Source organism: Portunus trituberculatus, chromosome 18 (genome assembly GCF_017591435.1).
Source record: "Portunus trituberculatus isolate SZX2019 chromosome 18, ASM1759143v1, whole genome shotgun sequence".
Lineage (NCBI taxonomy): Eukaryota > Metazoa > Arthropoda > Malacostraca > Decapoda > Portunidae > Portunus > Portunus trituberculatus.
Genome location: NC_059272.1, coordinates 135,317 through 147,500, shown reverse-complemented (window position 1 = coordinate 147,500; position 12,184 = coordinate 135,317). Strand labels below are relative to the sequence as shown.

The 12,184-nt window shown below is 46.7% G+C and overlaps 1 protein-coding gene across 1 annotated transcript; it reads left to right on the top strand.

The window, feature by feature from the left end:
• Positions 1-11: 11 nt before the first annotated feature.
• On the top strand, positions 12-8,046 carry LOC123505714 (ionotropic receptor 21a-like). Its single transcript, XM_045257363.1, has 11 exons — positions 12-602; positions 914-1,059; positions 1,574-1,667; positions 1,958-2,110; positions 2,763-2,910; positions 3,877-4,028; positions 4,365-4,516; positions 5,811-6,126; positions 6,342-6,500; positions 6,935-7,084; positions 7,713-8,046. The coding sequence occupies exons 1-11, from the start codon at positions 12-14 to the stop codon at positions 7,848-7,850; spliced, it is 2,199 nt and encodes a 732-aa protein (XP_045113298.1). The 3' UTR covers positions 7,851-8,046.
• Positions 8,047-12,184: the final 4,138 nt, after the last annotated feature.

Here is a 12,184-nt window from a genome sequence, read left to right as displayed (position 1 = left end):
GGATGGCATGGATGGCACTAGATGGGATTGGTTGGGTGGGCGTGGGATTGGCCGCTACCCCTGATGCAAGATGGCACGAAACACTTGCTTCAATACCAGTACAAGTCTCGTCGGTGTCTGCATCGACACAGACCTCGCGTCCCGCCACACCACTGACACAGGGCGCGTGGCGGGCCAGCGCCGTGACGCGACAGGGACTCGGGATGTCAGCTGGTACGGAGGTGAGACCGCAACGAGCTAAGCGGTCGTCAGGTACACATAATTCAACAAGACTTGTCAGGGAGATGCAGCAACAAGAGGCTTTGATGCACGCTGTTCTGGAGCCCAGGCGAGTGGTTGGGAGTAGCGGACAACACATGCAGCCTGTACAGCAGCAGCAGCAGCAGCAGCAGCAACAGCAGCAGGCAGGAGGGAGGGCGGTGGTTATGAAGGCAGTGGATGGAGCGGACGGGTACAGCGAGGCCACTGAGTCCCTAAGCGGGATGCTGATGGCGTTAGTGAGGCAGGAGCTGCGGGAGTGTGAGCTGGTAATAGCTTACGACGGAGGCTACAGCGACCCCGCCATCCTGCGTCACCTGCTGCTGCTGGACAACGTGCGTCAGGTGAGGCCTCATGCACTCCTTACACGCCTAGAGTTTGTTCACAGGTGATGGACAATGCCGGCGGTATTCCCGTACTACAACCACCACCACCACCACCACCACCGCCGCCAACACCACCATCAACAACATTACCTCCATAATCATTATGATCATCGTCAGCAGTAGCAGCAGTCTGTGCTACCATCACCCCATCATTCTTCTTTGGCGGGAATAACTGTGTTGTTGTGTTGCCATTACAGCTCGCATTGAACATTTCTCCTCCTCCTCCTGTATGTTCAATGCCAGAGTGACATTGAGTCTCGCTGCGTCAGGTGCTGGAGGTGAGAGAAGCGGAGGACCTGCTGAGGGCGGTGTGGGCGTCGCCAGGCTGCCGAGGGTACCTACTGCTGCTCCACGACCCGCTGCCGCTGCTTGCCTTCGCCGACATGCACCGCGATGTCTGGGACTACGACGGCAAGTACGTAAGCCTATAGTGTACGTACTGTACGTATGTCAACGCCAAGCCTGTCTGCGCCTTTACTGGAGGCAAATATTTTGTCACCTTTCATTTCTGTGATCCAAGTAATCATTCCTTTTTCTGGCATTCACTGATGCTTTGCCAGCAGTGAAAGCAAGTTCTTATTGTTTGTGTTGTCAGAGGAGTGCTGAGTGCTGAGTGCTGACTGGTTTGCGTTTTTTAACACACCAGTGTATCCTGCTGTGCTGAAACGAGCACAGGTCAGTCACTGGATGGTTGTCAGTGTGAGTGCACGCTCAGAGTTTGCTGAGTGGGTAAGCCGTGCGTGGTGGACTGCTGCGGTGGTGCGGCGCTCGCCAGGCCTGCGGTGGTGAGTGTGAGTGTGTGTGTGTGTGTGTTTATGTAGGAGAGAGAGCCAGCCAATATTTTCAAAAAAAGCCCACTTGAATGCTGGTTCTCAAGAGCGTCGGAGAGTATGGCGAGCGGCGGTGAGTGATGAGTGTAGTCTCCTCAGGTACGTGGTGGTGGGAGGGTCGTTGCCTCACCTGCTGCAACTCACCAAGACGGACAAAGGCAGGAAGACGCAGCATCTGGTGGGCGCCGTGCAGGTACAGGCGCCTCACGCCCTTCCAAGCCACACGACGCTGAGCCACACTTCAAGTTGCCCCTCCTTATTCACTCAGACTATTGATGGTTGACATTGCAGACTTAAAACTTTACCTCCAAAATTTTACTGAACAATAAACAAAATTGCAAAGTTGCTATTCACCATCATGTGTTGTAAAACATGTTTATTTATCACTTTTGTCTCTTCTTCAAAATGAAAAAAAAAAAAATCAATAACTTCAGATAGCGTAAGGGAGTATTTTAGGTTTGAGTTGGAGTGTTGTTGTGTTAGAGTGAGGCGGCGGGAGAGTGGCGGGTGTACATGAACCAGCAGTACTGGGCCAAGGGGCTGCTGCCCGTCACCACCTGGCTGCGACACTCCTTCACCTCAGACGTGGGCCTGTTCCCCGACAAGCTGTCTGACCTGCGTGGCGCCTTGCTCAGGGTGGGTTGTTAACCTGTGAGTGTGTTGTGCTAGAGTGGCAGCTAGACTGTAGACGCAAAACACCACCAGCAGACAGTGAGACAGTGAGACAGTGAATGGTGGTGGTGTGTGGTGTGGGTGTGCGCTCTTCGCACTGTCCGCCACTCGCTGCTTGGATGATGAGTCTTGATAATGAAAAGAAAACCAATTGAATGGGATGAAATTAATTGAGGTATAATGAAATTGAAGCTCGAGTCCATTCAGTAGTGTCAATATTCATCTCTTTTCCCTGTGGACCGCTGTCTGACCCTTCTTTTCCCTCTGGACCGCTGTCTGACCCTTCTTTTCCCTCTGGACCGCTGTCTGACCCTTCTTTTCCCTCTGGACCGCTGTCTGACCCTTCTTTTCCCTCTGGACCGCTGTCTGACCCTTCTTTTCCCTCTGGACCGCTGCCTTACCCTCCTCTTCCCTATGGACTGCTGCTTCACCCTACCCTTCCCTCTGGACCGCTGCCTCACCTTCCCCTTCCCTCTGGAACGCTGTCTCACCCATCCCTTCTCTCTGGACAGCTGCCTCACCCTTCTCTTCCTTCTGGACCGCTGTCTCATCCTCCCCTTCCTTCTGGACCGCTGCCTCACCCTCCCCTTCCCTCTATACCGCTCCGCTGTCCCAGGTGGTGACGTTCGTGTGGGAGCCGAGCATCATGTACCGGCGCGCGGCTGACGGGTCCCTGCTGGAGCGGTACGGCGTGGACATAGACGCCATTGGTCTGCTCGCTCACACATTGAACTTCACGGTCCGCTATGAGGAGCCGCCGCCAGGTACGTGCTGTTAACCCCTATATCATTGGGACACATTTTTACCGCGAGTTTTGAGTATGATTGGATGATTTTATTTATATTAGGAAGGGTCTATGGTGGTCAGAAGATTAATAGCCAGACTCTTCACTATTTTAACCCTTTCATTATTGGGACACATCTTTACTGTGAGTTTTGAGTATGATTGGATGATTTTATTTATATTAGGAAGGGTCTGTGAAGGTCAGAAGATTAATAGCCAGACTCTTCACTATTTTGATCCCTCCATATAAGTTTCTGAATCTGTGTAAAATCATCAAATAGTAACCATAATGAATAAGGAAACGTGTTATGGTACTGAAGGGGCCGCCGTGGTACAGTGGAACCATGCATGCTTTGAGGTCCGAGGGGTCTCCAAGTGCACGGGTTTGAATCCTGTCCACGGTCCGAGTGTAGGTTGGGCTTCCTCACTCGGGGCACCGGTTTCCTAGCGGGTGGGCTTTAAAATAAGAGTTACCCCCCAAAAAGTATCCCCTTTAGCCCAGAAATTCCCGTGAAAAGCCCACATGGTATAAATAAAAAAAGGTTAAGTGTGTGTGTGTGTGTGTGTGTGTGTGTGTGTGTGTGTGTGTGTGTGTTATACGAGGGTACGGAAGAGGAAAGGAGATAGGTTAGTAGAGTGAGTGAGGCGAGTGTGTAGCGTGGCAGATGTGCTGTTAGGTGTGGACAACAATGAATGAGTGAGTGAGTGAGTGAGTGAGTGTGACTGGCGAGTGTGTGGCGGGGCATATGCACTGTTAGGTGTAGACAGTGAGTGAGTAAGTGAGCGAGTGAGTGAGGCGAGTGTTTCTTTTCGCTTTTACTAGTTTTTGTTAGTGAGTCAAAGTGTTTTCATTATCTTTTCATTCGCTTATGTAATTGTATTCAAATGTAACTGTAACTGTGGTCAATATCTATCTATCTATCTATCTATCTTCTGTGGCGGGGCAGGGGAGTTGTGGGGGCGGCAGTTGGAGGACGGTTCTTGGGACGGCATTATGGGTTTTCTGGACCGGGACGAGGCGGACATCGGCGTGGCCAATATGTTCTTGTCCTACTGGCGCATACAGGTGGTGGAATTCACGGCGCCTTACGACCTGGAGGTGAGCGCTCTTCTTGTCATTATCATCATTAAGTAGTAGTAATAGTAGTAGTAGTAGTAGTAGTAGTAGTAGTAGTAGTAGTAGTAGTAGTAGTAGTAGTAGTAGTAATGGTAGTAGTGGTGGTAACAGTGGTAGTAAAACCATTAGCATCATCTTTTCATCCTCCTTTTCCTCTTCTTGTTTTTCCTTAATGGAAGAAATAGATGCTTCACTTTACATTTGTTCTTATTCTTCTTAATTATCTTATTGTTTTCATTGATTTTTTGTGACATGATGGAAAATGTTCAAGTAGAGTGAGTGATGCTAAGAAACCTTCCATGCTTGTGGTGTGTGCAGGCGTCGTGCTTCCTCGCCCGAGCAGAACCGCCCCTACCACGCTGGCAGGCCCTGGCTTTCCCCTTCCAGTGGGACACGTGGGTCGCCATACTCCTGGGCCTGGTGGTGTCCGGTCCTCTGCTTCACCTCCTCGCCGCCCTGGGCAGCTCATGGTAACGCGTGGTGGTGGTGGTGGTGGTGGTGGTGAGGATAATCCATCACATATGATATCCTCACTCACTACTATACTTACTTTGCATGTAATTATCTACAGGTAAACAGATCAGTTGACAGGCAGATAGATAGATTGATAACTAGATAATAATGGGTAGACAGATAGGTGGGTTGATGGGCAGACAGATACATCGAGAGAGGTAGACAACGATTCTGACCCACCATGTCTGATTATCGTTAAGATTGTTCCTCTGCAAGTCACGTGACACCCCACAGCAAGCAGGAATGACACACTAACCGCGCCACAGGTACTGCTTACTAAGTCACCTGGAGTAACAATGCAGAGACAAACACTACCTTCATTTAATTCATTCTAGTTATGTCAAGTATCATCCGCTGTTCCTGTCACCACCCCGCCCCTCATTCCTCACCGGGTAAACCATCCACCGCCACCACCACCAACGTCGCCACCGCCGCTGCCTGTCCAACTTTGCCGGTCATAGCCTCCAAGCCGAGCTGGAGACATTACATGGCCTCGCCTGTATCGATGTCCGTGCACGCGGGGCAGGCGGCGCTGTGGCGGTGGATGGTAGTATTAATGTACATTTTGTTACAATAACTTATTACTATTTGATAGGTTTATTAGCTCGTGTTAATACGGATCACAGTTTCACTGCGAGTTATAAGATCCGTGTAGTGATTAATAAAGGCTGATCTAGCCTTGGGCATTGCCAGGCATTGGCTCGTGTCCTCAGTGTCTGGGAGCTGAGAGAGATTCCCTTCAAAGATTTCGATTCAGGCTGGAAACATTGGAGCTTCGAAGCGTACCCAAGTACTCTGCAAGGTGGTCAGGCACCGCCCCGTTACCGCCCACCACGCTCCCTCGCTTCATTACAATAGCTACATAGGCTACTCGTATTCGTGTAGTATATTTGTAGCCTACCTCAGTTATTCCATCTGTCTTGCAAATTCTGCTCTACTTCTCGTCATTACAGTGCTTTAAAACTGACAAATCTGAAACTACGAACAAGTTCACGGAGTGTTTCAGATTCATGGACTCAGGCCCTCCCTCCTCCCCCAGCCTAGCGGCCGGGCAGTGTGCGCCGTGCCGCGCCTGTCTGTGGTGCACGAATTGCTGCTGCTCAATTTTAAAGATTCTGTGTTATATGCTTTCCTTTGGTTAGTTATGGAAAGTGAGAGTGTGCGAATGACAGGAGTGACGTAAGATGAACGACTGACAGCTCTCCGTGAACAGTGCAAGCCAGACAATGAGTGCGGCCTCTCCCGGGACAGGGGCGAATGGCGGAGTGCGGGCGATACTGCACGGCTGGCGCCCAGCTGGTTGTATACCTTCGGTTTGCATCTTCGCGAGGCACAGGTGCGCCTCCCTCGGCAACCCGGCACGCAGGTTCTGGTAGCGTTCCTGTGGGTATACACCATGATCGTCACCATCGCCTACAGCACCAACCTGACGGCTTTCCTGCTGGTGAAGAAGCTGCCTGCCTCCATCGAGACCCTAGAACAGCTGTCACAGTCCAGCCTGAAGGTGGCCGGGGTCGGGGAGCTGTTCATGACGGAGCTACAGGAGGCCAGTGACCCCAATGTCAAGGTCAGTTCATTCTCCACACTTTGTTGCAGGTTTTCCATAATCATTCAATTTGTTGTCGTTTCGTTTGTCTCGCTGAATAAATCACTGATGTACGCAAGTTATTGTTGTTGTTAAGGCTACGAAGTTATTGTGATTCTTATGAGCGCATACGTAGATGATTGAATACTGTACCACGGATCTGTAAAAAGGCTGTTGTCGGCGTGCTGTCTTCCTAGTCACTGGCGAAGAAATTTGAGGAGCAATCGTCGAAGCAGGAGGCGTACCAGAAAGTGCTGGCTGGAGAGGCAATGTTCGTGGAGAACCGAGGCTACGTGGAGTTCGTGGCTAAGATCAAATACTCGAGGGGAGGCGAGTCCCGCATGAGGGTGATGAAGGTGTGTGTGTGTGTGTGTGTGTGTGTGTGTGTGTGTGTGTGTGTGTGTGTGTTTTTTGTGTGTTTGAGAGAGAGAGAGAGAGAGAGAGAGAGAGAGAGAGGATGTGGTGCAGGATGGGAGAGGCTAATGGTGATGGGTAGAAGAGGCTAATGGCGGTGGGTAGGAGAGACTAATGGCGAAGGATAGGAGAGGCTAATGGTGGATAATAGGAGAGGCTAATGGTGGATAATAGGAGAGGCTAATGGTGGAGGATAGGAGAGGCTAATGGTGGATAATAGGAGAGGCTAATGATGGAGGATAGGAGAGGCTAATGGTGCATAATAGGAGAGGGTAATGGTGATGGATAGAAGGTAATGGTGGAGGATAGGAGAGGCTAATGATGGATAATAGGAGAGGATAAGCTTAGTGAAGGTTGTCTCTGTTTGGCGGGTCAGGAGTGCTTCGCCCCAAACAACATCGTGATGGCGGTGCAGCGACGCTCGCCCCTGAAGGCTAAAGTGGATCAGGTGATCGACTGGATACGAGAGGGCGGCTTCATCCCTCACTCCTTCAGCACCTCCCTCAGGAAAGCCTCCACCAGCAAGGTGAGGCACTGCTGAGGCAACGCAGCACGGCACAGCACGGCGCGGCACATGCTGTGTTCGTCGGGGCGGGGACATGCTGATTCCATGACGTGTGCAGTGTTGTTTGCTTTTGTGCTGATCAACTAGTCAATGATGCATTACATTGTAGCACCTGTGTGTGTGTGTGTGTGTGTGTATGTCTAACTCAATTTTGTGAAGATACCGAAATTGACACACACACACACACACACACACACACACACACACACACACACACCGCGTAGTGTAGTGGTTAGCACGCTCGACTCACACTCGAGAGGGTCGGGGTTCGAATCCCAGAGGCGGCGAGGCAAATGGGCAAGCCTCTTAATGTTCACCTAGCAATAAATAGGTACGGGATGTAACTCGAGGGGTTGTGGCCTCGCTTTCCCGGTGCGTGGAGTGTGTTGTGGTCTCAGTCCTACCCGAAGATTGGTCTATGAGCTCTGAGCTCGCTCCGTAATGGGGAAGATTGGCTGGGTGACCAGCACACGACCGTGGTGAATTACACACACACACACACACACACACACACACACACACACACACACACACACACACACGAAGCCAGCACATAGTATATAGTAAACTGTTTGTCATCACGTGACAGGAATACATCAACTGGAGCTCTGAGGATGAAGGAGAAGAGCGTCAGGGAGAGAAGGAGGAGGAACAAGATAAAGGAAAGAGCGATGGCCTCATTCCCCTCAACCTGGACCACCTGCAAGGAGCTTTCATCCTCTCTTAGCGGGACTCCTCGCCGCCGCGCTCGCTTTCCTGCTGGAGATGGGGTGGACCATAACCAGTCCTGTCTAACACGTTATGAGCCGCCCACTCACCATTGCTGTTCAGGCGTGGGCGTCTCCAGGGGGTTCTAATGCTTGGCTTTTCACCTGCATGAAGAGAGAGAGAGAGAGAGAGAGAGAGAGAGAGAGAGAGAGAGAGAGAGAGAGAGAGAGAGAGAAATGTTAATAGTAATTGATAATAATAATAATAATAATAATAATAATAATAATAATAATAATAATAATAATAATAATAATAATAACAATTACAAAATACTTCTTAATATTTACTCCGGATTTATAAACTTTTCTTATTTCTTCATATTTTGTCTTAGATATTGATGAACTCATACTACGTAAAATTATTAATACCAAAGAAAATTATTCGCTCAAAAATTTTGGTGAAACATTGCGTTCGTAAACCCTAGATTTGTACGTGAAATGTAGCATGTGACATTCGCAAACATTTTTACTTTTTTTTACCTTTCCTCTACCAAAGAATGCCGCCACCAACACAATGCACACAATAGTAAACCACACATGCAAGAAATGATAAGAACATATAATAACGAATACAACACAAAAATTGGAAATTTCACCACCAGGTATAGTCTGTTCACTTAGTCTGAGCCGTGAAGCCGAGCCTCATTTGAAAGGAGGCCGCTGATTGGCTGGCCCCCTCTCTCACTCACGTTGTGTTGAAAGGCTGCGTCGTGAATGCTTTGTGGTACATGCTTATGTTTTATTCGTTATATCTCATCTTATACACATAACAGACAGTTTCTGTTGGTACGTACCGTTACACTTAACAGTAAATGCAGAAGCTTTGATACTCGGGGAAAAACAATCAATAAGCAACTATAAAGAAGTTTTAGCGAGTTGAAGTGGAAAACTTTTCGCGACATCTTTATAACACGGTTTACTTATCATCATATCCTTTGGATATATTTAAAGGAATGCTGTTATTAATTATTGCATTTCATAAAAGAATGTCTCCTGAACGGTATGCAACTTCCAAATTATAGTTAAAAGATAATGTAAGCGAATTACATAATTATTTATGAGACGGTGTCACTGGCGGTGACGGGCAAGTGACGGTGGGCAGCACGACACGATACTGTATCCAGGGCAGGAGGTGAGGATGGAGGGAAGGCGAGAGCTGATTGGCTGGCACGCTCCCCGCTCACTGTGTTGAGAGGCTGTGTACTGACGGCTCTCGTGGTACATGTTTATGTTTTATTCCTTATATCTTGTCTCATGCACATGACAGATAATTTCTGTTGGTACCTTTAGCCTGAGCAGTGAATGCGGAACTTTCGATACTCAAGGAAATAATAGCAATATGCAACAATAAAGAAGTTTTGACGAGTTGAAGTGAAGGCTGCATTGCGATAACTTTATAACAGTTTATTTATCATCATTTTCTGTGTATATATTATAAGGAATGCTGCTTTAAACTATTGCATTTCATCAAGGGATGTCTCCTGAAGGTAATGCAACTATCAAATTATAGTTAGAAGATAATGTAAGCGAAATAGAGTATTATTTATGGGAAAGTATGACTCGCGAGGAAGGGCACGGAGGAGTGGTCGCGGTGGGAGCGTAATCCAGTTATAACTGGATCAAGGTGAACCAGCAGTGTGTCTTCACTGGCGGCACTCCGCCGCGCCCTTCCTCGCGAGTCATACTTTCCCATAAATAATTCTCATTTCGCTTACATTATCTTTTAACTATAATTTGGAAGTTGCATACCGTTCAGGAGACATTCTTTTATGAAATGCAATAATTTATAACAGCATTCCTTTAAATATATCCAAAGGATATGATGATAAGTAAACCGTGTTTGTTATAAAGATGTCGCGAAAAGTTTTCCACTTCAACTCGCTAAAACTTCTTTATAGTTGCTTATTGATTGTTTTTCCCCGAGTATCAAAGCTTCTGCATTTACTGTTAAGTGTAAAGGTACCAACAGAAACTGTCTGTTATGTGTATAAGATGAGATATAACGAATAAAACAAAAGCATGTACCACAAAGCATTCACGACGCAGCCTTTCAACACAACGTGAGTGAGAGAGGGGGCCAGCCAATCAGCGGCCTCCTTTCAAATGAGGCTCGGCTTCACGGCTCAGACTAAAGTGAACAGACTTATTATTATTTATTTATTATTTTTTTATATATAGTAATTGTACGAGTGAGTGTGAGTGGAATGAATGTTCACTGGTCAGTGGTCACAACGGTTACACGGTCTACTCACAATACAAGATGAGGCGATACTCTGCTTTTCACTCACGGTCTACTCTCAATATAAGATGAGGCGATACTCTGCTTTTCACTCTGTTAAATCCTCAGGAGAAGAAAACACTCCGCTATCTGCATTGAGACTGATTTGGTTAGTGAGGCGGGTTCAACACAACACCTCCCAACTTGCGTGAGGCGTTTTAATAGCGTTTTTGAAGCAAGCTGGCAAGGTCTCAAGTTTTGCTGGGGAATTTTAGTATGGCGAAGAAACGCGCAGACGGGGCAGTAGGGTACTCCAGTATCTCGGCTAGTAGAATGAGAGGATTGTGATGTTCCTACCTTAGCAACACCACCCAGGTAACATAACGTAGATGTAATGAGTAAGAATGTTTTCCCATTGGTACGTATCAGATGAGTAGTAAGTAAAATCACCTCTAATATAATGTAAATCAAGTATTTATGTGATTGGACCAAGGGCACTGGAAGAAAGACACCAAGAAAAATCAGAGATTTATTGTCAAGAAAGGTAATGTTATGCACCAAATCCTTTCTATATTCCTTATTCATAGACTGATAGACATGAACTATATTGGAATGAAGGAGAATATACTTTGTGTTAACACATTCCATCATTTTCAGCTCACAAACTGCTGAGTGTAATAATTGTGGCTGCTTTCACCACTCGTGTGTTTGGCGGTTTGTGCCTGTCTGTCTATCTTGCTGACTCAAGGTAACCCTACTTTTCACCTTGACTGAAGGAAAAGGACTTGGTACAGGGAGGAAAATATATATATTTTTTTTTAATCCTTCTGATAGTATTATATATCCATGAGTAATAGGAAATTAAAACTAAACTTAGTGTCTGGTAATGATGGGAAGATCTAATCCATTAGGAAGCATTAGTATATTAAGGCTTTGAACTTTCTGGTCTACTCTGTGGAGATCTGCCAGGCAACACAATTTGTAGCAAACTAAATGTTGATAGCACTATACCTTACAGTAAAAGTAGAAACATATGAAGTGAAGAGCCTCCCAGTCTACTATATTGGTATCTTACTGAATTCTTTTTCAGTAAATTCCAAACTATGATGCTCTGTGTCCTTACCTCTGAGATGACGACAACCAACACAGTCACCCCTGTCCTCCATCCTCTGTTCTCTGTCCTCCCCAGCCCCTCTGTCTATTGTCTATGGTGAGATTAATATATGGAGAGCTGCTTTACCTACTCTTCCAGATAGAATTGGTTGTCACTGAGGAGCACCTACAGTAACTCATATAATAACGTGGAATGAGGAGGAATGTAAGGATGGAATGTTTGGATAGGAGCAGAAGGATGATATTTTAGCATGGCCTGCCTTTACTAGTCAGAGTTTTATAGGTAGAGTAGAGATTATTAAAGAAGTAAAGCCTCAAGCTGTCTTAATACCATGCAAGTTGAGTCTATTCAATTTATGAAGAATAAACACTTCATGATTTTGTCTTGATTTACCACATTAATTTGAATGTAACCATTTACACTAAGCAAGCCGAGTCAATTCAAAGTTCATAGCGATTCAGTCAGTGATTTGCACTGGTTCATTCTTTCATAAGTCACAACCATCCACCAAGGAATGAGATTTCTGTGATCCTGAGCACAGATGGTGGAATGCCATCAACTTGACAAGTTTTTTAAATGATTGTGTCTTTAATCAAAAGAAACAAAAAATATCTTGATGCGCATTTTAAAGAATTAAAAATCCCTGGATTGTTTATCAAACCTGGGAATAAACATCCAGAGCTGCCAAATTCAGGTCATCTAGCATTAAATGATGCCCCCTTGACAACTAAGACCTTGCCATCTCAGCCACAGCAGCAACACCATAATTTCAGCAGCAGAAGTGTCAATGTCCACACTCATAGGCAGCCCACGCACCACTGCCTCTTGATTTAGTGGGAACACCGCCGACTCAAGATGACTCAAAGTCAAATCATTTACTTATTTGAACTGAATCAATTTCCTTGGTACAAGCAGGTGCTTAATCTTGATATGCCATTTGGTTGTGCTTGTCAGTGTGGAAT

What these genes read in the sequence shown, in the direction of transcription:
- LOC123505714 (XM_045257363.1), top strand. Translation starts at nt 12, where the DNA reads ATGGCACTAGATGGGATTGGTTGGGTGGGCGTGGGATTGGCCGCTACC. An exon ending in TGCTGGACAACGTGCGTCAG is followed by an intron (nt 603 to 913) that starts GTGAGGCCTCAT and finishes TCGCTGCGTCAG; the next exon opens with GTGCTGGAGGTGAGAGAAGC. An exon ending in ATCTGGTGGGCGCCGTGCAG is followed by an intron (nt 1,668 to 1,957) that starts GTACAGGCGCCT and finishes TTGTTGTGTTAG; the next exon opens with AGTGAGGCGGCGGGAGAGTG.